The 27,819-nt window shown below is 44.7% G+C and overlaps 2 protein-coding genes across 2 annotated transcripts; one reads left to right on the plus strand and one right to left on the minus strand.

Moving 5' to 3' along the window:
• Positions 1-9,797: 9,797 nt before the first annotated feature.
• METTL13 (methyltransferase 13, eEF1A lysine and N-terminal methyltransferase) lies at positions 9,798-22,152 on the minus strand. Its single transcript, XM_054979183.1, has 8 exons — positions 21,971-22,152; positions 19,630-20,383; positions 18,526-18,725; positions 16,443-16,638; positions 14,355-14,519; positions 13,126-13,338; positions 10,830-10,961; positions 9,798-10,576 (listed from the first exon to the last, which is right to left on the minus strand). Exons 1-8 carry the CDS (start codon positions 22,130-22,132, stop codon positions 10,302-10,304), a joined length of 2,097 nt encoding a protein of 698 aa, XP_054835158.1. The 5' UTR covers positions 22,133-22,152; the 3' UTR covers positions 9,798-10,301.
• Positions 22,153-22,424: 272 nt separating this feature from the next.
• ITPA (inosine triphosphatase) lies at positions 22,425-27,552 on the plus strand. Its single transcript, XM_054980948.1, has 8 exons — positions 22,425-22,492; positions 23,383-23,440; positions 23,519-23,583; positions 23,708-23,781; positions 25,121-25,152; positions 26,279-26,394; positions 26,581-26,657; positions 27,319-27,552. The coding sequence occupies exons 1-8, from the start codon at positions 22,433-22,435 to the stop codon at positions 27,434-27,436; spliced, it is 600 nt and encodes a 199-aa protein (XP_054836923.1). The 5' UTR covers positions 22,425-22,432; the 3' UTR covers positions 27,437-27,552.
• The last annotated feature ends 267 nt before the right edge of the window (positions 27,553-27,819 follow it).

A 27,819-nucleotide genomic window follows, 5' to 3' on the forward strand; every position in this document is an offset into this window, starting at 1 on the left:
GAGATTTGAGTCTTGAAAGCTTAGTCTTTGAAAATCTGGTTGGTCTCTGAAGTGCCACTTGGACTCAAATCCATTTTATTCCTTCGTCGGTCGGAGCTGGTGCGTTTCTAAAACGAGTCACTCTGGAATAAAATTTGGTAGACTAACAATGCAATCATAAACAGACTTGCACTCTTCTAAGTCCATTGAAATCAAGTTTGTTTATAAGGGTGTAACTTTGTTTAGGATTGCACTGTAAACTGTTACTGCAATCCTGTTTTACTTCGCTCCTACAGACTAACAGGACTAATCTGGACGTTTCATCAGGTTAAACGTTGGGGAAGGAGGGCCCAAATGAATCTTTTAAAAATTAACTTGGGGAATTCACTGCTACAATATGGGATGTTGGGGGTGGGTTTGAACTGTGTGTGTGTGGGGGTTATTAGCCATGATGGGGGAATCTGGCTCAGAGGAAAATGCCTTGGATAGTCAAATGCTGAGGAACAACCAGCAGGGTGTGGCAGTTGTTGGTGGGCCCTGCTTCTGGCCTACTTCCCTGTGGCTACTTTTGGAACCAGGGTGTTCCAGCAGACGGTCAGGTGCCTCATGGCTATTCATGTCTGGCCATTCTGATCTGCCTCTAAACACTGTTTAGAACACATAGGCCCACCCCTCATAAGGCAGATAACTGTACTAAAGAAGCTGGTGGTAGTTCTGGCATGTGCAGACTGGGAGAAGAGGTCCTGGTTCCTAGAAGCAACAGAACATGATAGAGTTCAGAAGTGGTGGACTAGGCTATAGGCACTGCAGGGAGAGAGGACCAGCATTCATCCTCTAAAAACATCTGCAGAAAAAAGAAAAAAGTAATTTTATCACAGCGGAAGACTAGCTCTTACAAGCTGTGCTGGCTTTTTGCTTAAAGAGAAAAATACAATTCTTCCTCTGCAGTCCAAAGTCCATTCTACCAGCCCGGCACTCTGCCTTCTCTCTACCACCATATCCAACCACATGTGTAAACCAGCCATGCTTTTAGGCCAAGCACCACCTTTAAAGACAACAGAAGCAAGATTGACTTACACTGTGCAATCTGCTTTGCATCTCAGTGAGAAAGGCAATTTAACAATGTCTTTTACTACTCCCATCAAAATTAGCCTTTTCCCTATCTTCCTCCAGTTCTAGGATCTCTTTTTGACCTTCTAAATTAACTGCTTTCCAAAGCAGATTAAAAGGACAACTGTTGTTGGTAGGGTTGCCAACTCTGGGTTGGGAAATTCCTGGGGATTTGGGGGTGGAGCCTTAGGAAGGCAAGGTTTGAGGAGGGGGACACACCTCAGTTTTGTATAATACCATAGAGTCCACCCTCCAAAGCAGTCATTTTCTCCAGGGGAACTAAGCTCTGAAATCTGGAAATCAGTTGTAATCCCAAGAAATCTCCAGGTACCACTTGAAAGTTGGCAACCCTAGTTATTGGCTTATTAGAAACAACAACAATGGTACAGTTGCTGCCAGGCATCCTCTCTCTCTTTCTCTCTCTCTCTCTGTGTATGTTCATATTGCTTTGGGATCCCCCCCCCTCATGAATCTCCTCAGCTACCTGAAATAGTGTGTAGATGGATCGTGCCAGCAATTCTGTTTCAGTTCAATTTCCTTAGGTCTGTTTTTTCACTGAGGTGGCAAACCTGGACCTTGCACCTAGTACTTTAGATGTGTGTGTGTGGGGGGGGATCACATGCTAGAACACACCTTCATACCAAAAAAAATTTCTCCGGCAAAGCATAGTAGAGATAACATCATTCCTCTCAGAATAAAGTTATGTCCCCCAAATCTGAGCAGCAGGGCCTTACAGATCCCCACTGAAATAGTATTTTGTGGGTAAAACGGTTGTTTCCTCCCCAACATGCTAATTTTCTTCATGTAGAGATTTCATTGTTGTATGAAGGAGTATTCCTGCATGCAACCTCCTATCACACCTCACAGTCTGATGTGCGTGAAAGACTTTGATGAGATTAGGTGCAGTTGCTACCACAAGATTGAGATATGTTGTCCAAGCGTGGGAGCAGGGCAGATCTTTTAGCCCTAGGTGAGAGAGATTTTAAATTTGGCACCTTGAAATGATGGTACAGATTACAGTGAGCAAAGATTGAAGGCTTCCTCCAATAGAAGAGTCACTTAAGATGGAGGAAGTCTCCTTAAACTGGATCTACAACAATACAATTAACCACTGAGGTTGACAGAAGAAAATAAAACCCACACCATCAAGAGAGGCTGTTGTTAGAATAAAATTCTAAAATAAAACAAACCTACTCCAAAAAGTAGAGTAGCACTTGGAGAAAAAATGTATTGTGGCAAAGTTTCTATAGATTAAAGCCTTCTTTGTCACAGATGTGATGCATCAATAGATTAAACACAGCTATGCCTCTGGAAAAGTAACATTTTTAAAAATGTTCTAGTTGTGTTTAGAGCTGCTGCTACAAACACAAACAGGAGTAAATCCACAAAACAAGAAACGAGCTATGTGACATTGCTGATGGGATCAGTTCTCTCACCCCTTCTAGCCCACACCCCCACCACACAAGAAAAAAAGACTTAGCCAAAAGGGGGTCAAACAAGAAACGAAGAAAGCAAACCTTTAAAAAGCAGCTTTGAAAATGCAAGTCTAACAGACTTGGTAAGGCAAAAGCTTTCATGGACCACTTCAGATACCTTGTTACTTGCAGACTCCAGTGCAACATTCTGCTACAATAAATCTATTCAAATCTTTAAGGCATCAGAGGACTCCACTTTGGTCCCTCACTACTGACAAATATGGCTACACCTCTGGAAGAAAGCAAACTGACTTTCAATAGAATGAAGCAGACCTCACGGAGACACAATAAAGGAGAAAACAACTAAGGCAAACCAAACAGTCATAAAATTAGCAGAGGAGTTAGCTGTGTTAGTCTGTGGTAGCAAAATCAAAAAGAGTCTAGCACCTTTAAGACTAACCAATTTTATTGTAGCATAAGCTACAGAGGTGGAAACAGAGCAGAGTTGGAAACTAAATTTAGAAAGCCCACTAATTGAAGGATAAAACCATATTCAGTATTACTTCATAATCAAGGAAGCTGGTAGTTCATTCCTTTCAGAATAAAGTTCCGTCTCCCAAATTTGAGCAGCAGCGCCTTACCCCACTGAAATGGTATTTTGTGGGAAGGGTGGCTGTTTTGCAACATGGCTGGTGGAAGAAATCTTTGGGGAATCTAGAAGCTTGCAGAAGCAGGCAGTTGTTCTACAGGGCTTCCTAGGCACAGCCAAAATTCCTTGGGGCACAACTTGTCTAGCTAGCCTGTGAAATACCATGTATGTTGACGGAGCTGTATGAAGGATGGGGCAGGTTCTGTTTTCAAAAAGAGAGATACGTGCACACACACACACACGTCTGTGCACTAAGATACCAGGCAGCTAATTAGAGAGACACTTGAAGTGCTTACTGTTTAAAATGTTCAATTCTGTGTCAATATATAGGTTATCATGGGCTTCTATCCAGTCAGTGACTATTCTTTTGTATAGGTCCATTCTTACATTTGCTATTTATTTATATTGATCAGGTGCAGTTGCTTAATGTAATATGGATTCTACAGTAATAGTTGGGGAACCAATACAAGGAGCCGAATCGACAAGTTAAAAGAAAACTTGTGAGCCTCCCCTCATGTAGAAGCCACTGCCATATGTGTTTTGTTAACAAGGATCTGCAGCACGAAGTTGCGGTCAGTTACTCATTTTGAAGGGAAAAAAACAAATCTGGCCGTCATGATTTTCACTACGAGTTGTCAGTGAGTTTGTTGTGGAAACCAGAGAGTAATATGCGTCAGCTTTGCACCACACCTCCTTCTGTGCTTGGATAGTGACTCTCCCCACTTGGAAGAGGAAAGGATTGCACCACTGGTTTTGGTAAGCTTTGAGGAGGAAAGAGATTTGGGTAAACATGAGATTTCCGAGTTCTTGAGCTACAGGCCTCACCCCCAAAACCAATAAGAAGAAAAGCTGATTGGATTTCAAAATGTGAGGAGGGCACTTCCCCCCTCTTGAAATAAATACCTCCAGCAATTACAGCATCTGGGAGAAAAGGCAGAAAAGTGAGCCTTGGCACCTTTCACTTCCAGACTGGAACTCCAGAACCATGCAAGTTCCTACATCTGAGCTATTTCTACTCATAGAATTGATTTAAACACATAAAAAAGAAAGGACAGTATAAAAACAAGATATAGTTCAAACAACAGTATCAGCAATAAAATGCACTAACCATCTAAAGAATAAACTTTTAAGTAGTGCCAAAACTACTAACATCACACAAATGTCTCTGGAGATGGCATTCCATAAACAAGCAACCATCCACCTAACCTCTGCATGCAAATAAGCCCCCCCCGCCCCCGATGTAATGATTTTAAGTAAATGTGTGCATGTGTCTTTAAATGCTTAGTGTGATAATAGGAGAAGAGTGGGGTGAAAGAGAGGGATGAGTGAGTGATATGATTAGTTGATGACTGAGAGTGTGGGTGGAGTGAATGCAGTTTTAGACTGAGAGTGGAGAAAGAACATTCAGTCAGGGAAAGATAGGCTAGCTCTGTGCTGCCTGAGCAGGTTTAAGCATTTCTGTGAAAAATATTCAGTCAAGAGAAAGCAGGCAAGCTGTGTGCAGCCTGAGTAAATTTAAGCAGTTCTGAGAGAAATATTGAGTAAGGAAAAGAGAGGCGACCTGTGAGGTGCCTTAGCATGTTTAAGTATTACTGAGAGAAATATAACCTATGGAAACCTGATCTGAGTATGTTTGTGAAAGAACATTTAGTCAGGGAAAAGCAGGCAAACTGTGTGTGAAGCCTTAGAAGAGATCTGTGAATAAGTTTAAGTGAAGTAACTTTAAGAACCGAGAACTACTCTTATGAAACTGATACGCTTCTTAAAAAAATAAAAGTTTACTTTTTGTTATATCCCAGAGTATCTGTCATTGCAATATCCTATTCCTGTCCTCAGGGCCACATAGAACCACGAAGGAGCCTGACGCTTGGGCACGTTACTAAAGGGAAAATTTAAATAAAATATCTTGGAATATAATATTCCTGGTGGCAGTAATCTACCCAAAGGGTGTAAGGGAAAGATTAAAAGCAAACTACCTAAGAGAAAGAAAGGGGTCATAAGAGTTGACTTTAAACAGGTGGGTTCATACTGGACAAAGCAGTCTTCTAGGTACCCAAGTGTTTGGCCATTTAAAGCTTTTTAGGACAATTAGAACTTTGAATTTCACCCAGAAATAGATTGGATGTCTGTGAAGGTCCTAACAGAAATAATATACATTCAAATCCTAGCTAAACAATCTGGCTGCACTATTCTGTACCAGCTGACATTCCCCAAATAATCTTCAAAGGCAGCCCTGCATACTGCAGTTCCTTCTATTACAGCGATAATACCAGAATGTGAGTGTGGTAAGGTTTTTTGACCAGGAGTGGCAACAGTTGGTGTAACAGCTCAAATCACAGTTACTGTATATACACCTTTTCTCCATTTCTCCCCTACCCACTTCCATTCTGGCACACATTCAATTATCTGGCACCTACTCTATACACCTCTCTCTCCACTTCAGCCTCACATCTCAACCCACAAGCATCTATTTGATTATTTTTTTCTTCACCGTTTTAGCATAGCACTCTGTGATCTAGAATGTGACTTCACTGTTTTGCTTACCAAAGCAGCCCTCAAACTTTAATTTCAAGGGCCACCATTTCCTCCACACTAACAAATTAGTCCAGAATTGTGACAATTCATTCACTCAGTTTTAACAGAGGATCCAGATGATGTCACTGGCAACCCCTTACATTCCAGTGGTTCCCTTGTTGTCCTCCTTTTTAAAAGACCTGGTTTGTGGCGATTTAAAAGATATTTTATATATTTAACATAATTAAATTAAAATTATATTTCAATTTATTGAAATCGATCGGTTTAGATTGGAGTAACTCTGCTTAAGATTGCACTCTAAGTCTGGATTTTTACCTCACAGCCCAAACTCACTTAAAAATTATTATGGTGCTATTACAAAGTTAATTATAAAAATGAGCAACTGAAAACACTACTAATGCCATCACCCTCCCATATGCCAATAATTTTATTCATTTGGGAATGCCACGGCCATGGAAAATATCTACTTGTAAACAAAGGAAAAATTGCAGGGTGAAGCAGAACATGTTGAATGGAACTTACTTTCAAGTAAGCTTTATTGCATTGTGTCCATATGGATGGGCTTTGCTGTTATTTTATGGGGAATACGGAGCTATAGACGTGCTATGTGAAGCCCCAGTTGCAATTCTGCCAGCTGCTGATTGTAGAGTGACTGAGCAGCACAAAAGTGTCCTAACAAGGAAGCATTCCGCAACAGCCAGGTAGCAGAGTCTAATAGCAGAAAATCCCTTAACTGAAAATCCCTAAAATCACAGCACACTATCTTTTTCTAGGAGTCCTCAAGGGAAGCAAGCTGGCCATTGCCCCACAATTAAGTCGCTTGTTCTCCAAAGATTTCAGAATCAGCCTGTAATATTAGGCAACACAAAGTGAGTTATCTGGCTTCCATCAGGGACGTGAAAGCAAGCAGGGGGCTTCTCAGGCTGCAAAGCTGCCCAGAGCCAGGTTTCCCAGATTATAGGATATGCTTGAATGGCTCTTGCACATTTTCCCCACAATCGCTTCAATCCTGGACAGGTTCCCTCTAGTTCTTTAGCCCTGGGCACCTTAACGAGGAAGAAGCCCAATGCACCAGGTACCAACTGTTTAAAAGCAACAGCCACATATATTTCTAATACAGATCAGGAGCAGGATGCAGGGCTGAATGAGTTAACCATTGCATCCCCAACAGGCTTTTGTTAATTGAACCCCCACCCACCCTGGACCTCCCTTTTCAAAGAAAAAAAGGTATTCATCTTTTTTTTAAAGAGTTGTAACAGCAGGAGGAAGTTTTCCATTGACAAAGCTATGCAGAGGTTAAAGAATTAAACCCTCCTTCCCCAGCATGGCCCCCATTAGTTTTAAAAGATGCTGAGATCCAGTCGCTGGTCTCTCCACTGCTTTATTTGTGCTTACCAGCTGTGCTTACCCCCACTGACTACCCAAAAAGTTTAAAAATTAACTCATTCCATTACAGGTAGCACAGGAAGCCGATAGCCACAGCTATCCATGCCTTATGCCCCTTGCAAGAGATAGTTTACTGAGCAGGTACACCAAGATGGCACTCAGGTTACCGTGTGCATCAGTTAAGTAAAGGCAATTGACCAGCTCAGGGATCTCCTCCTCTCCTCCCTGTATCTGAAGAAGAGAGCGCCGACTCTCAAAATAGTAAAGAGTCCAGTAGCACCTTTAAGCTTATGCTACAGTAAAGTTGGTTAGTCTTAAAGGTGCCACTGGACGCTTTACTATTTTGCTACTACAGACTAACACGGCTAACTCCTCTGGATCTCTGACTCTCGAAAGCTCATACCCTGAAAATATTATTGGTTTCTAAGATGCTACTGGACTTAGATCCTGCTGTTCTATTACAGACCAACACCACTACCTACCTGAAGCCAGGAAGTGGCTTGTTTCTAATTGAACCTATGCCTGTTCTTCCAGAAATGGCCCTGACCTCCTTGAGACTTCATCCTACCATATGCCTCCTTTCTTCACTCTGGCACCTTATCAACCAAGTGTGCATATGTACATGTCCCTTCCTAATGCATTTCAAGTAGCATTTGGAGCTGCATTGGGAAGGGGAGGTGAAAAAGTCACACTGTGGGTGGAAGTCCCTTCTGTCCATGGAATCACTCTAGTGCATCCAAGCCATATTATGTCTGAATATCTGCCGCTCTTGACACTGTGAGATAATGAAATGAGGGGCAATAGACAGGGGGTGCAATATGTTTGAAAGAAATGGGGGAGTAACAAGGACTCACAATGTAAAGAACAGATGCTCCAGTCCCTGAGCTAAGCAGTATCTCATAATAAGCACCATTATGTTTCGAATCACCACCTATGAAGACAATGGTTTTTCCTTAATATAAAAGCTGAAGTTGTCAGGAATGCAGAATTCTGCATCCACTACCAGATTCCTCACATGCAGAAGACCAACAGCCCTGGTGGCCGTGGCTCTCGGCCACAGACAGCAAGAAGCCCCAGAAAGGCAGGCACGTGCTGAATGCCCACATCCGTCTCCAAGATTACAACACTGAAAAAATAGAAAACACACACAGCACATCACATTACACAGCATGTGGGCGAGACACAGCAGAATTTTGTTTCACCCAAGAATGACCTCAAGCAGTGATCTCACAGTACTGGCTGGAACAGCACCACACCCAGTCTCTGGGAGGGTGTGGGGAGGGGGAGACAGTTTGTCAGCAATAAAATAGGCAGGATGCTAGTCAGAGGCATTTTCAACAAGATCTATGTTCCTAAGGGTATGGATTTAACATCTGTATTTTTTTCTGGTTACAAAATTATTCCAGTTGCATTCAGTGTCTTCGCCTATACATCAGCTCCTGTATCTATAGTGCATTCCTATAAACATTACACCCTTATAAGTCCATTGAAGTGAATGGGCTTAAAAGGGCGTCACTCTGCTTATGACTGCAGTGCCAGTGTTCCAAGAGGAGGATTAGAACTGGAGTGACATATAAATGGGCCATTTTGAAAGTTCATCATTCCCCCCCCCCCGATTAGATAAATCACTACGTCTTAACTATGACTCTTAGCTCCTTAACAGACAAAGTGCGTAGATTTTCATATGGGTAGAATAAATTCTTTCAAAGGAGTCAGCATGTCTTGCTCCTAAGTGAAGCACGCACCCACCACACCAGCCATTGTTTTAGAAGATGGGCACTCTATATCAGAGCGGGTGGATATCTTTCTGAAAGGGTATCCCGCCTGTGATTTTCATAAATGCTTGCAATAAAAATAATAATCTGGGAGGGAGGAGTCTGCCCCCCAATTACCAAGGTCATTCTGTCCTTTCTGTTAAAACTGTAACAATGATCCCGGTAACAGGGTTAGGAACATGACAAGGGAGGGGCTGCAGCTCAGTGGCAGAGCATCTGCTTAGCATGCAGAAGTTTCCAATCCCTGGCATCTCCGTAGGATCATGTAGTAGTTAATGTGAAAGCACCTGGCGTTCTGCTGCCAGTCTGATTAGGCAGTACTGACTCTGATGGACCAACAGTCTGATTCAGGACCAGGCAGCTTCATGTGACCATCGGCTAAGAAACTGCCTCCGATAGTCACAGCAGATGATATTGGGCAGGACAGATCATGATCTGGCTGCATATATGGCAGCAGTATAAGGTGCATTCATACCGCTGATTCTTCAGACAGCATAATGTTAAAAAAAAGGGCCTCAACTAAACCTTACTGGACTGACTTCTGCTTTTTGTAGTGAATGGACAGTGCAGACAACTGTCACAGACGAAGGGATTGAACTTCTGTGTTATTTGCTAGGGGCAACCTTTCAGGGCTTCCTTTTCCCTCCTCCCTACATGCTTTTATGAGTCAGGGTTTGTTTTAAGCATTACGCAAGAGGTAATGTCATGGAAGATCTACAGCCCAGGAGAAACTACTGTCTGGAATTGGGGTGATTCAGAACAAGGCGGAACGTTAAAAAAAAAAATCACAGCCTTCTGGAGTTCCTTGATTTCTGAAGGAGTGTCGACATCAGCCCAGGAGAGCTCTGGAAAAAAAGCTCCAAAACCCACTCCACAGTTTGGGATGCAAGGAAAGATTCTACAGTTTTAATAAAAATTCAAACTGACAACTCTTAATGCACTCTTTTAAAAAATGGGAGTATTTGGATCATGGTACTTGATAGCGTAAGACCCCCTACCTCACAGTCCACTGAGTCCATTACACAGAAAAGTACCATGGCCCTCCTTTGTATAGTTAATATTCTATTAGACATTAGTTAAAGAGACTGCTTCACACTGCATCATCTGCCATCCAACAGCAGAACGTTTATTTCAAAACAAAGGGGGCTGTTCCCCGTAGCTGGTACTACCCTTTTCATTTCCCCACCAAGGAGTACATGGAGAGATGGAGACCTGCCAGGTATCCCCTTCAATTTCCAGGCAAGTGCTCTGCTAGAAGCCGCTCCCAAAAAGTTCTTCGCTGTTTCTTTGAGTGGCACCCTCCTTCTCATCGTTACAGCCTTCCTGAACCACCTCCAAGGAAGGGCTTTACTTTGCAAGAACAGGGAGAGCACAACCAATTCTTACTCGGAAGCAGACTGCTGCTTCTCGCCAAACACCAGGTGCTGTACTGGACAGGATGGCTTTCCACCCTCATGCCAACTGGACTGCCTCCAACATGTCTGCCAGGATGTAAGTGCTGTCCCAAGCACAGCCAGGTTGCCGTAGGGCTTTCTCCAGGATCTGGGCCGACTCCCGGAGCTCCCCTGGAGGTAGTTTGTGCCTGGACTGCTGCTGACAGAAGAGAATCTCATTCACTTCCCCCTCGATCCGCCGGACATAGAGCAAAGGGAACGTCTCTTTGAGGGCAGCCAGGACAGTATCTCTGAGCCTGGCATCTCGGCACACCAAATTGAGAATGAAGATACCTAAAAAAAGTAAAAATAGGAATCTTTATTTAATTGGTAGCCAAGTCTACCAAATAAATCACTTCTCCTAATCATTGGAAGCCCCTCAAAAAATCTCCCCTCCAGTTTTTGGTAAGCTTTATTCTACAGCTGCCATTGGAGGAGCAACTGCATGTGTTCTAACGGCCTCTACAGACCGGACTCAGACCAAGCCTTCAAAAGGTAAGCTCAGTGCAGAGTTGTGCAAAGCCAGTGACCCCCCCCCCCTCCTCACCTTCTGTTTTCAGGAGGGCCCTCACTTTTTGCAGGAAAGGCTTCTCCACAAAGGCCGGGGGTGGGCAGCTCATTCCCAAGGCGGAGTCCTTGCTGTCTACATCGAACATGATGGCATCGTAAGAGGACGGCACTGAGGGAGGAGGGAAAGAGGAAACACAGCAACATGTTCCTGAGAGATTCATTACCGAAACACAGCACAGTAATACAAGCTGGAAGGTACACAAAGGTCCCGACACTGACCCACAATAGGATGGTGTGATCATGCTCTGTGGCTTTCTAAACAGAGGTCCAACAACATGGCCGCCTACTTTATTTCTCCTGTTTGAAAAGGGCACAGTTGGCTATTTGAAAAGATCACTATGCACCCGAGAGGGCTGAATCAGTCATCGCATCTTCTGTTATAATCCATCTTTTTGATGACCAGGGGTTGGCCCTGGACACTCTGATAACTTCAAAAGGAACTCAGTGACTTATGGTGTGGAATCTTCTCTTGCTGCTCCTCTGTCTTCTTCCAGCCACTGCTAGACTGAACCCAAGAGGCAGAGATGGGGGCCACTGGGATTAGCCCTTCTTATTCCCTCCTTGTTAATAATATTATTAGGAAAGATTCTCAAATGGTTCTGGGATGTAGCCAGACATCCATGGATTTTGGAAAATGGAACTTCCACACTTGGCCCTTTCTGCTGTCCATTGAGTCCTTCCAAGTTTCGTTCCTGGGGGTTAGCAGCAGGCGTTCAGGAACAGCATCAAGGACAAAGTGGGGGGGGGGTCTGCAGTTGGAAGAGGACATCAGCAGAAACTACACCCACCCCCCTTGTTTGAAGACTTTTAAAAGCAATTATTTTTTGGAATAGTGTGGTTGGATACATGCTTGAGTGTGGCAGTTATACCCTCATGGCCTTCAATTTGCAAGATCTGACCAAGGCTGTTAATGGCAGGACACCTTGGAGTCACTGATGTATACAGAGTTGCCATAAGTTGGAAGTAACTTGACTGTACATAACATATATACAGCAGAAGCAGCTACGTTCAGAGGGCGGTAAGAGCCAGCAAGCTTACAAACAATAGTGTGTGCTAACACAACAGCCTTCAGTACTTTGAGACTGAGAGCCCAGCTCACTTGTAACTACACCCTGTAACATGGGAACAGCTTAATTTTCTTAACCCTGCAATAAAATTCACAGAAGAGGGAATGCTGAGAAATGCAGCATGTGAAGAAAGCTAGGCCTGCAGTAATTCCCTCTTCTAGATAGCTGTTAAGAGGTACAGGAGGCCCGATTTCCTTTCTTGTTGGTCACCCAGCATTTTCCCTTTTGGAAAAACACCTTGAAGCAAAAGAAAACAAAGTTTCAGTGACAACGCTGCTGTGTCCCAAGACTGTTGTTGGTCCCGACCAGTCAGCGGAAGACCTGGATGCTAATGGACTGTGCTGAAATATACAGCAGCCACAGCCAACAGCTGACTCTAAGCCTATTGTGGACTCATCATCCAGGACGAATGCTCCGGTTGTTCAATGGGCATGTCAGACCTTTCCTTAAGTACCTGTAATTATTAGTGTACGAAAATGCTGAATAATGTTTATGTAGGGCAAAGGCCACCCTACCAAATGGAGCCCAGTCAACCAGACAGGGACTTTGTCACTTTTAGCAAAACCTGACCTGGATGGTCCAGGCTACCTGGATCTCATCAGATCTCAGAAGCTAAGCAGGGTTGGCCATGGTTAGTACTTGGTATGAGAGACGACCAAGGAAGTCCAGGGTTGCTAGGCAGAGGTAACCGATGGCAATCCACCTCTGTTTGTCTCTTACCTTGAAAACCCCAGCAGGGGTCACTGTAAGTTGGCTGTAACTTAAGGGCAGTTTACACACACAGATGATAATTTTGTTTTCATAACCAAGCGAGGGTAATATTTCTGCTTTATGGCATGATGGAAACAGGAGACCTAGCACACCCTCTAGTGGCAGGCAGTAGTCAAATCAGATTTCTTACAGAGAAGCTCTATTCAAATTGTCCTGTCATGCCAAACTCAAACCAACACATCTCACAGTGGTATGCGGCAATGTTAAGGATGCCTACCCCACCTTCCTCTCATTCTGAGACACACATAAAAGCAGCAGGCATCCCTGTGAGAAGCTGGAAGTGCCCCCCCCTTCTTGCCTCTTGGCAGAAAGAACCCAACAGAGGACACTGGTCTTCAGTTTCCCAAAGAAGCTTTTGCGACAGACAAAGGTGCAAACCCCCCCCACCCCCTTAGCTTGGGTGCAGCTAGGAGGGGCCCACTGAGAAGCAGTTACCTTCTGCCGCTTGGCTGGAAACATAGACTAAGCCATCTGCAATATGGACCTTGAGCCTGTCTCCGGTAGAGAAGCCAAACCAGCGCGTGGCCACTTCCAAAATGGCTGGGTCAATCTCCACCACATCAACAGTGCATTGCAAGAAGTAGTCATGGATGAAGAGGGGCAGGCTGCCACCACCCAGGCCAATCACCAGCACACGGATCGGGGCCTCTGCAATCAGCACATAGAGTAGTCAGGAATCAACAGGCAGAGCTAGCAGAATGCAATCAGCTATGGGAATTGGTTGCACCAGAATGTTTCTGTATCACTCTCCTTGGTGCAAACAAAAGAGCAGCATACAGACTAGCTCTTGGACAGTGGATGGTTCTGAATTGCAACCGTAAGCTCCCTCAGGCAAGTAGTCAGGAGACACAACATGGAAATGTTCTAAATAAAAACATCCCCCTGCTGCGGAGGGCACCAGACTCGTCCATCTACACCATCTCCCCTGACTCTATCTACCTACCTACCTGACTTATAGTCTGTCTCTTTTGGAGGGGGAAAAGACTCAAGGAGGATTACAAAATTAGAAATCCACTGCGATAAAGGGTAAGATCAGCAGCTGCCCGTATCCGAGCACTCATAATAGAGAATGCTTTCTGTGGTCTGGTTTTATCATCTCTGCTTTTGGCTCTCCCCAAGCCATCTTCTGTATCACCTATAACATTGCCCTTTTAACAAGAGATGCTGGGGACTGAACCGGGGACTTTCTGCATGCCAAGCAGATGCTCTACATCTGAGCCACGGTCTGCCCCCAAGGCAATGAGATCAACATCACAAGTAAGAGAAGCTACCTCTAAAGTATCCACTATGGTCTTCACATAGAAAACTCAATGCACCTATAACTGTTCCTTTCTGGGTCATTTGAGTTCCACCTCTTCTAAGTCTTTGGCCATGCACTGAGGCCAACTTAGGACAGCCCTCCAATCTAACTAAATGGGTCTCTAGTCAATGAAACCTGCAGGCCACGTTTTGTTGATTTTTTTAACAGAGCTGTAAGATTGTTTTAGTACACAAATGAATCTTGAGGATAGAAATCAGCAGAATCATCAGTGATTTGCAAAACTCCTGGCTCTACAGCAGTATCAGGATCATCTCTGCTTCCATGAACAAGCCCTAGGTTTGAATTTGGAATAAGACTGAGCTAACATAGTTCTACTCAGGGGCCAGGATTAAACCGAGCTTACCTGGGAGTTGTTCAGGGTTCTTCAGCAGGCACAGGCCTGCAACCATGGCTCTGTGATGGGCACAGCACAGGTAGCTCTTATCGATGGACAGACTGGTGGGCTCTGCAGCTGGCTTCACAGGGTCACTGGAAGTGGCTTTCTTCTTCTTTTTGGGCTTCTTATTTCCTGACCAACGGAAGGTTAAAAATTGAGAAGCGGAAAATAGATCACTAAGGTAGAAGAGGTGGGGCAGGAGCTCACCAGGAGAAGCCGTTTGGGGAACAAGCCACCTGCTTCCGATGGCCAGTTTGCACTTCCCCTGGGGTCAGGCTTCGCACCACAAAAGCATCAATGCCCTGCTGCCCCCCAAAGCTTCGCAATAAGTTCCTCCCACCCTGCAGAGCCAGTTCCAACAAACCAGACTGCCACCTTCAAATCTGAGCAAGCCACATCGTGCTGGAAAGCACAGGCCAGCTGAAGAGCCCCAACCGGGTCTGAATTTATAGGGGTGTTTTAGAGCTGAGCAACTCAGACTGCAGCTCAGGGCAAGTCTGGCTCCTCATAAGCCAGAACCGAGCCCATTTTGAACTACCACTCCGGAAACGCCATCTTCCCACTGTTGCTCATGTTCCAGGATATGGTGATGTCTATGCAAGTTTTTCTGGTTCTCTTATATGTGTACTAGGTGGTTTTGTTGGTTACACAAATCTGAATTTTTTTTCAGATTTTTCACAGAAATTTTCACAGAAATTTTTGTGGAACTTAATTACAAGGACAGGACTAGACTAGAGACCCAGAATAGAATACCCTTGGAAAGGGGAAAGAAATAAAGACATAACAACATGGCCTTTTGTAGAATAGGAACTGTCTAACTCTCATCAACGGAGACCGTATGTTGAGGACCAGGTGCAGAAGCATCTGATAACAGCAAGAACATTCAGCTTCACAAAAGGTCAACGTTCAGAGATGGAGTATATTGGTTGAGGGTCAACATGTATGAGAAACTTGTAATCATTTTTTAAAACAGATTATGCTGTGACAAAAAGTATCAAGAATGAACTAAGACATTTTATATATTTTCAGAAGATATTCAAGTTTAGATAACTTTGTACGGTGTTTAAAGTTATAAGATAATTAGTTAGCCAAGAGCATGAGTTCTTGTCAAATGGGACAGCTAGCTACTGTTAGCAGAGAATTTTAAAATCTATACATATGGGGTGCTGAATTGATTGGGAACTTCTTCTTAGAAGGGGCTCCTTGATTGTGGCCTGCTTATCTTTGGGTAAGGTATTTTTAGGGACTCGTGTAATTGCTCTCCCTTAATTGTCTAGGTAGCAGTAATTGATAGTATAATTTTCTTTTGAGTTAGTCAGTGTTAAAGATACAAATAGCCTCGTTGGAATAAAATGATGTAATGGAAACAAAGATTCTCTAATATTATTACATGTGTAATATACCCAGAACAAACCCCAAATACACCACTTGCCAGGAATTAAATGATGTGATATAGGAAAGCCTAGGGCTTCTTAAGTGCACACCTATATCTGAATCATGACCAGAATCATCCAGAACATCACATTTTTGCACTGAGACTACTCATATTTTAGTTCTCTCCAAAGCCATGAGGACAGGAAGCTATCTTAACAACAACATTCAATTTATATACCACCCTTCAGGGCAACTTAATACCCATTCAGAGCGGTTTACAAAATATGCTATTATAATCCTCATGACAATCACCCTGTGAGGTGGGTGGGGCTGAGAGAGCTCTGGAAGAGCTGTGACTGACCCAAGGTCACCCAGCTGGCTTCAAGTGGAGGAGTGGGGAATCAAACCCGGTTCTCCGGATTAGAGTCCCAGCACTCTTAACCACTACACCAAACTGGCTCTTGGTTATCATTAAAGCCAAGATCCTCTGGATTCTGCTAAAACCAACTGACCATGGGATTTTTGCCCAAACTTCAAGCAACACTGATTTCTACACTCAGCCATTCTGCATCATTCAGCCTGCCAACAAATCCTCACACTATAAAACAGCAGCCTGCAGTTGATCTGGGAAGCTGTAGTCTCTCACTGGGAGGCTGTTCAAAACTATGCCCCCCATTTCACCTTTGCAAGATGCTCTGGATGAAAGCCGTGCTTCCGACTGCACCACGTTCCTGTTGCTGAGGAAGACGAGACGGCGGAAGTAGCGGGCGTCCTCTCCTTTTACATCCTCAATGACATACTCGCCGCTGAGGGAGCTCACGTCACGATGCTGAATAGTGCGGACCCCGATGTCTCCGCCTACTGACAGAAAAGGAACCTGGAAGGGAGAAAAGGAAATTACCACAGACAATTTTATTTTGAAAATATACATGTTGCTTCGCCAGAGATCTGCTCAAAGGGTGTCACAATAAAACAAACATTAAGCACAAGTCAGGGCTTAAAAAAATCATAAAAACAAATGAGCAGCCTAAAATGATCTTCATAAAACAGTTCCCAGGCTAGAAACAAACCATGAGAAAGCTAACAACTATGGAACTCCTTAGTTAAAAGCTTGGGTTAAAAGATATGTTTTGGCCTAACACCTAAATGAAATGAAGGGAAGCCTTCCAAAGGTGAAGCATCACCACTGAAAAAACTCTGTTTCCGTCTAGCAAAACACACTAAAACAGTAAGATTAAACACAGGGACATATGAAGTTCTTGTCCCAGACTGCCAAGCTTATTGTCTGCGTTTCAAAGCTGCTCTTTCCAGGATCTCAAGAATTTCTAACACATGCTATTTGAAATCCTTGGAGGAGATGGCCACTGAACATGTGACTAGGGGTGTGTGCTTCGGGAATCTGATTCAGGTAAAATATTCAAATTGGACCCGATCCGGAAATCCCAAAGCAAAGCTTCCGAAGCTTCGGGGGACCCGGGGGAGTTACATTGAAAGGGCCCTTTCGCAAGTGGCAGGGCTCTTTAAACCTAACCATTCCCTCCCACCCTTTCCTCCCCCCCCCACACACTTACCTGGCACCAGCAGAAGGGAAGGCTGGCCCTCTCTGCCGGCTGTGGTGGCAGCAGGAGGGAAGGCCCTCTCTGCCGGCCAGCTGTGTTGGCCGCAGGGAAGGCCCTGGCTGCACAAGGTAAGTTGGGTGGGGGGTGGGGTTATAGAGTCGGGGTGGGTGTTTAAGGGTGGGGGCAGCCTTACCCCTCCCTCCTCCTCCTCACTTCAGTATGCTCTGAATCTTTATGGAGCATACCGAAGTGACCTGGAAACCCGAATCCGAAGTGGCATGCAGTTTCGGATTCCCGGGATTTCTGGAACTTTTTCCCACTTCGGGTAAACCCGAAGCGGGAAACCCAAATCTTTTCAGGTTGCACACCCCAACATGTGACATCCTATGGGGAGAAACATATGTAAGAGAAAATAAGGCCATTCAAGAAACAGAAGGAAATATAAATTTTAATCCAAAAATTTCATGTCCATGTGATCTTGGGAAAACACATGTGGTACTTCCTTTTAAAGCATGCGCCAGTCACAGGATGAAAACTCATTCCTTTTGGGAGAAGGCTGACAGGTTAGCTTTTGCTTCAAACCAAGGGAATGAATGCAAAAGCAGTGCCAGCTTCTAGACCCAAGAGGAGAAACATCTGCAGTTCTGTATTATTTTTCAAGTGACTCATAATCTTATACAAAAAATAACTGGGCTGCAAAGATGGCAAACCTGTCTATAACCCAAACAAACTTTAGACTGTTACTAGTCTTCAACAGTGCATTATGGGTTTAGGACTAGAGGCGGGCACAAACCAAAATACGAACCAAAGTTTGTCACCGGGTCAGTTCGTGAACTGGCCATTTGTGGGAGCTCATTTCTCATGAACCATGAAGAATTTTAGCTTAGTTTGTTTGGTTCGTATTTCAGTTCATCACTGCAGACAGCCTGGTGCCAATCAATCAGTTTCCTAGGCAACGGGGGGGGGATGACCTCTCTGCAGACCTTCTGCTGACCCGGTAGTGACGTTTTCAGGAACCAAACAAACCAGTTCATAAACCGGGGCAAGTTCATGAAAGTTTGTGAAATGCTATGAACCACAAACTGCACGGTTCAGAATTTTCCTGGTTCATGCCCATCTCTATTTAGGACTAAAAGTTATAGCCTCTTGTCTCCACAAGGCAGAGAATAGTTGATTTCAGCTTATGTTTCTATCATGCAGCGTACCTGTTGCTGGGCCTGGAGACCAGGCGGGGCTAGCTCCATCACCTTTTCTGACAGCTCTGCCTGGATGGCTCCCATGCCTTCATAGTGCTGATCTCGGTGCAAGGCCACAGTTACCAGGCGTCGGAACCCAGCACTTACAGCCAATTGCTTTCGTCCTTCCTCAGTCCCAAACAGCCACTCAGTTTCTCTACCCTGTGGAACTGGGGAGAGGAAAGAGACAAGGCAAATCATAGGTGCTGCAGGAACCACTGCCTATGTATCTCAACAAGGCAGTCCACTCAACTGCCCCTCACTGGCTTTGAAGGAACAAGCCACAACTGTCACTTCTCAGCTACAGATCTCCATCAGGCAAGTTCAGAGTGGGGACAGTATCTTGAATCATTTGCAACAGCAAATCACAGGTTTTGGACAGTTCTCTCCACCTAGCAATTCAAAGATAGGAAAGAAGAAAACTGATGTCTGGAAACAAAATCATAGCACAATTTATATCTTGTGCCTTTTATCCCCAGTGGGACCCAAAGCCGCTTCCACCATTTTCCTCTCCTCCATTTTATCCTCATAACAACCCTATGAGGTTGGCTACATTGAGAGTGTGTGACTGGCCCTAGGTCACCCAGGAAGCTTCCGTGGCAGAGTGAGGATTTGAACCTGAGTCTCCCAGATCTTAGCCCCACACTACAACCATGACACTACGCTGGCTGTCAAAGTTGAGTAGTAGTTGATATAGAAAACAGAGTCAGCACAGACAACACTGAACTTGGTCACCCAAGGATCATATTAAGGCAGCTCCATGTATTTCCTTTATGGTCAAAATCCTCCCTTTTTTCAACATGGTAAAATGGACTACTTCAGGCTTTCTGCTCTCATCTTGGAAGAAACAAACAACCTGCAAGCCAGTACTTGCAAATTTTCCAACAACCTTAAGGAGAAATAATGGTTTGAAGTTATACTCTGACCCCCCACCCCGCTATTGCTACCTTACATGGTATTGTATTCCAATAAACTCAAGACTGTGGTAAACTTGGAAATGGCAGAAATCCGCGTTCCTCGCTGAGCAATTCTAGCTGAACTGCCAAGCAACCAACAAGGAGGAAATAAACTCACTGATGAAGATGGCAAAGCGATTGTTCCGAGACAATTTCAGAGTTGGGCAGTGCACCACGTGCAAGGTGTAGCGTGCTTGGCCTGTGTCCTTACAGCAGAGCTCCAGGCAGACATTCCCCACGCCAGGATTCTTATTGAGCTGGCTGCGTAACAGGGCATAATGCTGCCTTTCTGTCACTGCCTCAATCAGATGCTCCAAAGCCGAGAAACGGATGGGCTTGTCATGTTTATCTGCACAGAGCTCCAGAATGCTAGAAGCTGAGCCGGGCACTTTCTTGATCTTTGTCATAACGTAGACAAATACAGGCAGGACAAATTTGCCCTCGGAAGCAGCAGCTTCCTTCCCAGAGGCCTGGTGTATTCGAATCATCCAGCCTTCCTTGGAGAAATATTCCATGGCTGCCTTCAAGACATGCGCTTGGGCTAAGGACACACACAGGTAACGCCCTCCGAACTGGAGGACACGGACAATTTCGGCAAACATTTGCTCAGCCCTGGCCAAAGCGGCCCCTTCTCCATCAGTCAGGAGAGCATCCAGAGTTCCTTTGTCCAGAACCACCTGGAAATGCCCATCAGGGAAATCCATCTGCAGCACATCCATGACCAGGTAGCTCATCTTGGGCCGCAGGTGAGCACTGCGTTCCCCCATCTGCTTGATGACCCTTTCGCTGATGTCCACATTGATGATACTTTGGTACCCTTCATCGTAGAGCTGCTCACTCAGTTCTGAATTGCCACACCCAACAACAAGGATCTAGTGGGGACAAAGTAAGGAGAGTGCATCACGTCCCTCGCAAGCAAGCCAGAAAATGCTGTGTAACAAACAACGTGAGGACAGTGTTCCAGCACCTGGGCAGAGAGAGAATGGAGCATGAGAAAAGAACTTCACGCTGCTATGTTAAAGCAGGTGTTACTGTTAAATAGATCTCAAAGGGTGCACACACATCTTTGCATAATGTCCGTTGACATGGCCATGAACTGCAAGCACACAATGGTTCATTTCAAAAGGCTTGTGAAGAAAAACACTAAGGAGATTTGACCTCTATGCCAACTGGTGACTGTGTGTGCATTTGGGGAAGGAGATTTGGATTTTCTACCTAAGAGATCCAAATGTAAGCCCGTCACCTGGTCCATGCCAAAGGCACACAGTCAACTACATGTGTGTGTGTGTGTGGGGGGGGGTGCTAAAGATACAGGCTATTAAGTGGCAGCAGGGAGGGGACTTTGACACATGTACACACCCAATCTTCCAAAGACTTTAGGGAGACATTCTCCTTCTCCATTCCCTTCTCCATTTTATTCTCACAACTCTGTTGACAGGCAAGGCTGGTGTACAGAACAAACTGGCGTACAGACTGGAAGCATGGGGAAGACGTCTTTCACAAAAATAAGCCTTAACAATAACAATGACAAAACCAGAATTACAGCGCTCACCTGGCAACACAAAGACTACAAAAATTCATTCAACAGGCTTCCCAGCAGAACAGGGATTTAAATCTGGATTTCCCAGACACTTCCCCAGCACTAACCATTTCACCACAGAAGCTTTCACAACCTTATTTCCTTCTCATACATGGTCAACACATGCAGCAAATGACCACAGTTTTCCAGATGAGAGATCATGATTTTGAATACCTTCCCTTGTGAAAACATTCCCTGCAAGTTGAAAAGATACAGAAGGGGAAAAGGGCTGAGATACCACATTTTCACCCTGAAGAGCTAGCTTTCCTCTGGTGTGGTGTAGTGGTTACAGCGTCAGACTAGGATCTGGGAGTCCCAGGTTCCAATCCCTCACTGGGTGACCTGGGGCCAGTCTCTCTCTCTCCATCTAACCTATCTTACAAGCTTGTTGTTGTAATGATGCTGGGGAGAAAAGCAGAGAACAAAAAATAAACGAATGGGGAAACTATTGCCCGTAGTCAGATGCAGTATAGTCCTTTCCACCCTCTGGAGTCGTCAGAAAACGGTACAGCCCTCCCCGCAGCACATAATACAAAACCCAGAAACATGGAAAGGATGATACAAAATCTTGACAATGAGAGTTTTGTGGCACACTGAAGGCTAAGAGTTTTTATTCTAGGGCAAGCTTCTGCAGGTGCCACTAGACCCCTGCTTATTTTTTCCTCCACACACACCCTTGGAAATACAAGATTTTTTTCATTATTACTGTAAGACCTGATTCGAGAGTCGTTCCATTGAACATAATGAGGTTTACTTTTGATTCAGCCTTGAGCCACTATAAGGATATAGTAAATAACATGAGCTTCTCATTACTCTGAAAGCGTCCTGCAGCCCGCATTTTAAGCGGCGCCCTGCCTCCTCATCCCCTCTCATGTCTCACCGAGTCCCGCGGGCGCAGGTACCGCCCCAAGGGCTCGCGAAGCTCCTCCCACTCGCCATACCACTCGAAAGCGCGTTCGCCTCGCTCGCGAAAGAAGCGCTCCCAGTAGCCGGCCGAACCGAAGTCCTGCGCGCGTCTCGGCAGCAGCCGCAGCCCCTCCATAACAACTGCCGTCGGGACTAGAGCGTGGCTTCCGCCAGGGAAGAATATGGTGGAACCGCCCTCGCCACACTATTTGCCGTTCACTCGCCGTTCTCTATGCTCATTGGTCAACTTTACCTCCCGCTTTTAACGTCTTACGGCCAATGGACTCGAGATCGCCTGCGAGTGGCGACTTCGGAGGCCAATCGCTGCAAGAAAAAAAGCCGTGTGTTGTCATTGGCTAACAATCGTCAGGGAGAGAAGGCTACTTTTTTGTGATTGGCTGAGCATCTACGGTTGCGCAGAACCGGGATAGAGAGAATGTCGGCTGCCGGGAGAAGTGTGGTGTTCGTCACCGGCAATGCGAAGAAGCTGGAGGAGGTGGGACGAGAGTGGCATGATTGGCTCCTCTGGTGCTCCGTATCTTTTTAAATATAGAGATAGAGCCAGGATCAAATGATGATGTTTGCATTAATCTATAAAAGAATTTGTAACTTCAATGTTAAATTTAATTATATTTGTATTTCTTTATAAGACAAATTTGTAATTGCAATGTGGAGCTATATTTGTATTCATTTAGAATAAGAGCTTATAATTGCAATGTCAAATGGTATTTCATATCATTTTACAATGTGTTAAATTACATATCAACTTACATCATGTTGCAGTGTATTAAATTGCTCTTTTCTGTCACCTAATATTAGATCAGCACAGCATCGCTGGATTAAAAAGCAAGCCTTATAGGAACAGAGAACCAAAACTGACTATATCTGTTTACTTACAGAGGCATCAGCTTGCCTCTTTTTTTGTTGTTGTTTAGCACTTTGTATTGCAAGAGCAAGCGAGTTCAGGAACAGCAAATAGATCAGGAATGAAACGAAATGGTGCTACTGAGGGACTGTAATATAGCCGTACCCGAAGCCACCTTCTCCAAGATTTAAGACATGGAATTCAGATCTGTGATTTCTTACCAGGATCACGGACCATTTCCGTCTTTATTTTTTTAAGTGTGTAATAATACGTTGACTAAGGCATTTGCTTGCACCAGCTCATACTTGAGATTGGGGAGCCACCTAGTTTCCAATGAATGAAAGTCTCAGTTGTATTTGAGCCAAAAATACATGCTGCAGCCTTGTGTAGATTGGCTGGCCTAGCCAGTGGTGATAAATGCCTTTAATGGCAGGAAAGATTCATCCGAGAGACCCCCAGATCTGCTCTGCTTTGTAGTGGATTCCTTGTCAGTCCTACAGCCTCTCTTTCCTCTCTTCTAGGTCATTCAGATCCTAGGAGATTCCTTTCCATACAGACTGGTTGCAAAAAAAATAGACTGTAAGTTCCTGCTGCCTTCATATTCTGTCCCTAGGTGAATGTTGTCCTGTATTCACCTCAGCCCTTTTCCTTCTGCAGTGCCTGAATACCAAGGGGAACCCGATGATATTTCTGTGCAGAAGTGCCAAGAAGCAGCTAAGCAGGTGCCTTTTGTTCCTGATCTTGCCTTTCATACTGTACTGGAGAGCCTAAGGAATTCCATAATCTAATTTAGGGGCTCTTTATCTTGGTCTGGTTGTGATATCCTTGCTGTATTCTGTTTAACAGGTCCAGGGACCAGTTATAGTAGAAGACACCTGTTTGTGTTTCAACGCCCTTGGAGGGCTCCCAGGGCCATATATGTAAGTAGGAACTGAGGCACCCGCTCAGAACATTGGGGGGTGTATGAATTCTATTACTGCAGTTCTTCCTGATGTTTCCTATTCTGTCACTTCAAGCTTCACTTGGGGCAAGGAGCCAGGAGAGAAGGAAAGAAAGTGGATTTGGTGCTGTTAGAAGTCATTCTAAAACCCAAATAGTGTATAGCTGCCCTTTAAAATATTGGGCAGTATCCTACCACCCTGTGTACTGAAGGCAGAATTTTCCTGTGTTCTTCTCTTCTCCTGCAGCCTCAAGCCCTGGGAAAGATCATTCCCAGGGCCCTGGGGCCTGTGTGGAGGAATAGATCTGTGGGTTGGGGTTGCTGGAGTTCTGCAGCAAGATGTTGTTTTTCATCCCTTTGTCCCTTCTAACTCCATCCCACCAACCCACGTGGCTGTTTCTCTTCATGGGTATGATCCCCCCCCCTGCAGGGGGAGGCGGGAACAGGGAGGAATGCAGGAAGACTTCTATGCACAGATGTCTGGATACTACCAGTGTCTAAGGCTGAATTGTCTGCTTCCTAGTTTGCATCGCATGGAGTTTTTCTTTATTAAATATATGTCAAAACTCTTCATCAATGGATGATAGTTTGCATTGAAGTGACTGACCTGTCTCTGGGTTGTTAGATTCTAGACTGCTGGGGGGGGGGGGCGGGGAGACTGACCTTTGAATATTCTATTGGGTGGTTTCAGGAAGGGCCCTGCTCAGACGTGGCTTTGGGTTCATGTGTTAACTCTTTTGGAGAGAATGGAGAAAGCATTCCAAGACAATTTACTCCCCATTACGCACATCTCTGTCTTGACTTCTCTTTGGATTTCGTGAATGCCATGCAAAGCAAAGAGCAGCTGAGGCAAAAATTTAACATGCCCTTGTTATTAGTTGCACTGGAAAATAATTTGCAAAATGTACCAAGTATGCAGCTTAGTTGTGCTGCCTCACAGACAGAGGACAGTGGATCTGAGTGCCTGACAGTGCAATTGCCCATCTGGCTTTCTTTTTCCTCCGGCATCATGGGGTGGGGGGAGGCAGAATCTGCTATGAAAGAGCCAGAACTGATAATGGTGGGGGTGGGCAATGGCTGTAACCTCTTTGGCGGTGTCAGCATTCCCATGGGCTTCCTGGTGTTCTTGCAGCACAGCTGACAAAGGATGTTCTCTTGTACCTGCCTCTTTGAAACGAACAAGAGTAAGGGAGGCACAAGAGTGATTTCCCAGGAGGTCAGTCCTGACAGGTGGATAGAAATTGCTCAGGCTTCCTTGCCACTGGAATGGTATTGGAAAGAATGAAGAAAACAATCTTGTGTTTGTCTTTTTGTTTCAGCAAATGGTTTCTGGAGAAGCTGAAACCAGAAGGTAATTCAGTCTGTGGCTGTGAAAACTGCCTGCTGCAGCGATAAAGACTCTCTCCTGCTGGACTGCTTGGTGGTTTATGAATTGTCTCATTGTATGCTACTTCGCCAAAACCTCCTACTGGAAAGCCAACTCGGTCTCCACAGAATTTCTAGTTGTGCTACCAATCCCATTCCTAGTTACCTTCCTGCTCTTCATTTCCTCTCCATCTTTAATTCTAAGCTGTCATGCTTTTCTTTTCCAATAGACCAGCAATTCCAAGCTTGGTGCTCAAAGGTGCTATGGTGCCTGCTGATGGGTTTCCTGCCCTCATGTGCCTCTTTCCCAAACCAAATAGCCAATCCCAGCATGCTTCTAGCTCATTGGAGCAGGAGGTGCTTCAGAAGAACCCAGGAGGCATCATGTCTGTTCCCACAGAGAGCACCCATTGGCATGCAGCCTTCTAATATTTTTGATTGGCTGAGTCCCTCCCTCATGGCAACCATGCCCACTTCCTGTTCTCAAAATAGGACTCATGGACTCAGCAAAACTAGAGATCCCTGTAATAGATTTTATCCTGGGGTAGCACTCTGATGTTTTCCATTTAACGGGCTTGCTACTGTCCCATTCCTACCCTACCACCAAAGTCTGTCCTCCTTCCTTAGTGAGGTCTTTTTCTTTCTTTTTCAGCTTTGATAGTTACTTTTTAACAGAATTCTGGAGAGATTTATATATCTGCTCCAGGTCTGCATCTGATTCAGCGCTAACGTACCATCTTGGCAAAAATGGCCACAGTTTTCTTTTTGAGAGAGATGTCTCAGTCCCAATCAAGCCATTTGATATGATCATACATTCCGTTGAGCCACTTGTCAAATCTAAAAAAAAAGCTAAACAGCCCTTGTTTCCTCTGCCACTGAGGCAGCAATGCATGCTGGGATGGATGTGGAAACAATTGGATCCCAGGGACGAATATGGCCTGGGAAGAGTCTCAACGAGGTTATCTTGGAATCATTTACTATGCTTTGACTCACGTTATTGTTGGGAGATGTGGAAGGCTTACCTAGGTTCCAAAATGTGCCTACTTCTCTTGATTTCAGTGTAAATATCTCTCCAAAAGAAATCTTCTGATACGCCTCTTCCTGTGGCTTAGGTCTGTACAAACTGTTGGCAGGATATGAAGACAAGTCTGCGTATGCCCTCTGCACTTTTGCCTTCAGCACGGGGAATCCAGAGGACCCAGTGAAGTTATTCAAAGGTCAGACTCATGTGAGTACCAGATGGCTGTGCCAAAAAAAAATTGGTTTGGGTGTATCTGAAATGGATATGAATGGTATACCTGCTGAGCAAATCTGCCTTTTATTTCCAAACATGTGGCCTGTCGAAGACATTGAATTGAAAGTTACAGACACAGCCTAGTTCTCAAGATCTTTCCCTTTATGCATTCACCTGTAGGGACACATAGTTGATCCAAGAGGGCCCAGAGACTTCGGATGGGATCCATGCTTCCAGCCGGAAGGGTATGACCAAACGTAAGTGTCTGCTTGCTTGCTTTGCAGTTTTAAACAGTTACAATTGCTAGGGCTAACCAGGCCATTTGGTGTGCTGCAGCCTCAAGGAAGATGCCAACTCTGTTCCAGGGAAATTCCAGCTGTGCCCTGTAACTATTTACAAGAATGCTTATTTTATAAGGAATATCCTGGATTCTCTTGCTTTAGCTGAATGGCATTTTGGAGGAGTTTGTGATCATTGCAACTCTTGCAAAGCAGTCCTAAGCAGAATTGCCCCCTTCTAAACTCATTGACTTCATTGGGTTGAGAAGGGTGTAAACTCTCTTTAGGATTGCGCAGTTGGCAGCACAGATGTTCCATATATTCTGTTCCAAGATGTCCAAAGGGAAATGCAGGACACATAGCAGAATTGTTTTTAGCTTGAAGGGGCGATGTTTATTAATTTATAGTCCACCTTTTCTCACTTTCTCATTGAGATCCAAGGCGGATTACAACAATGCGACTGAAAATACAACATAATTGACAGCTAGGACATTCACCGTGTAAAGAACAACAATTAGGACATTCAGGGAAACAGATACGGTGCCATGTAAAATAATTTATTATAATTGTGAACAAGTTAGTGAGCGGTCAAGGAATTCCAGCTTCACTTGGTTGTGTTCCTTTTGTTGGCTGTTCCTAGGTATGCTGAGTTGCCAAAGTCTGTGAAGAACTCAATCTCTCACCGTTACAAAGCCCTGAACGAACTGTCTACTTACTTTGTTCAGCAGCACAAAAAGGCTACAGCTGGTTCCAGTTAGCCTGCCTGGGGTTTGGGGGTGGGTGGATATGTGGGTTTTGTTCCGAAAATTCTGTGTGAAATGCGAGATTAGCGTTTGGCTGTTTGTACATATCCATGCCTAATAAAGCTGCTTCTTATAACGATAACGTGTGTCAGGCGTTGCTGTTGCTGAAGAAGGATTTGCAAAAATGGTGTATCAAACGTGAAAAATTGAGGCTTACACTAGGGGGCGCCACGGGAATTGAAGACATGCTAGCATACACAAAGCATCGCTAGAATAGGGTCCTGGCTGTTTATAAATTAAAAAAATAAACACTGTGTTGGGGTGTGTGACTCAAAGAAAACTGCAGGTAGAAACACCTTTGTAAGTATTCCCACCTTGTGAAAAATAAAGTTCAGAAA

Source organism: Eublepharis macularius, chromosome 5 (assembly GCF_028583425.1).
Source record: "Eublepharis macularius isolate TG4126 chromosome 5, MPM_Emac_v1.0, whole genome shotgun sequence".
Taxonomy (NCBI): domain Eukaryota; kingdom Metazoa; phylum Chordata; class Lepidosauria; order Squamata; family Eublepharidae; genus Eublepharis; species Eublepharis macularius.

Excerpts from the sequence above, each read along its gene's own strand:
- METTL13 (XM_054979183.1), bottom strand. The coding sequence starts at position 22,132 with ATGGAGGGGCTGCGGCTGCTGCCGAGACGCGCGCAGGACTTCGGTTCG. Across the intron at positions 18,726-19,629 it reads TCGCTTTGCCATCTTCATCA|TTCCACAGGGTAGAGAAACT; the intron begins GTGAGTTTATTT and ends TCCTCTCCCCAG. Across the intron at positions 10,962-13,125 it reads TTCCAGCCAAGCGGCAGAAG|TGCCGTCCTCTTACGATGCC; the intron begins GTAACTGCTTCT and ends CTCCTCCCTCAG.
- ITPA (XM_054980948.1), top strand. The coding sequence starts at position 22,433 with ATGTCGGCTGCCGGGAGAAGTGTGGTGTTCGTCACCGGCAATGCGAAG. Across the intron at positions 23,441-23,518 it reads GGTTGCAAAAAAAATAGACT|TGCCTGAATACCAAGGGGAA; the intron begins GTAAGTTCCTGC and ends TTCCTTCTGCAG. Across the intron at positions 26,395-26,580 it reads TATTCAAAGGTCAGACTCAT|GGACACATAGTTGATCCAAG; the intron begins GTGAGTACCAGA and ends ATTCACCTGTAG.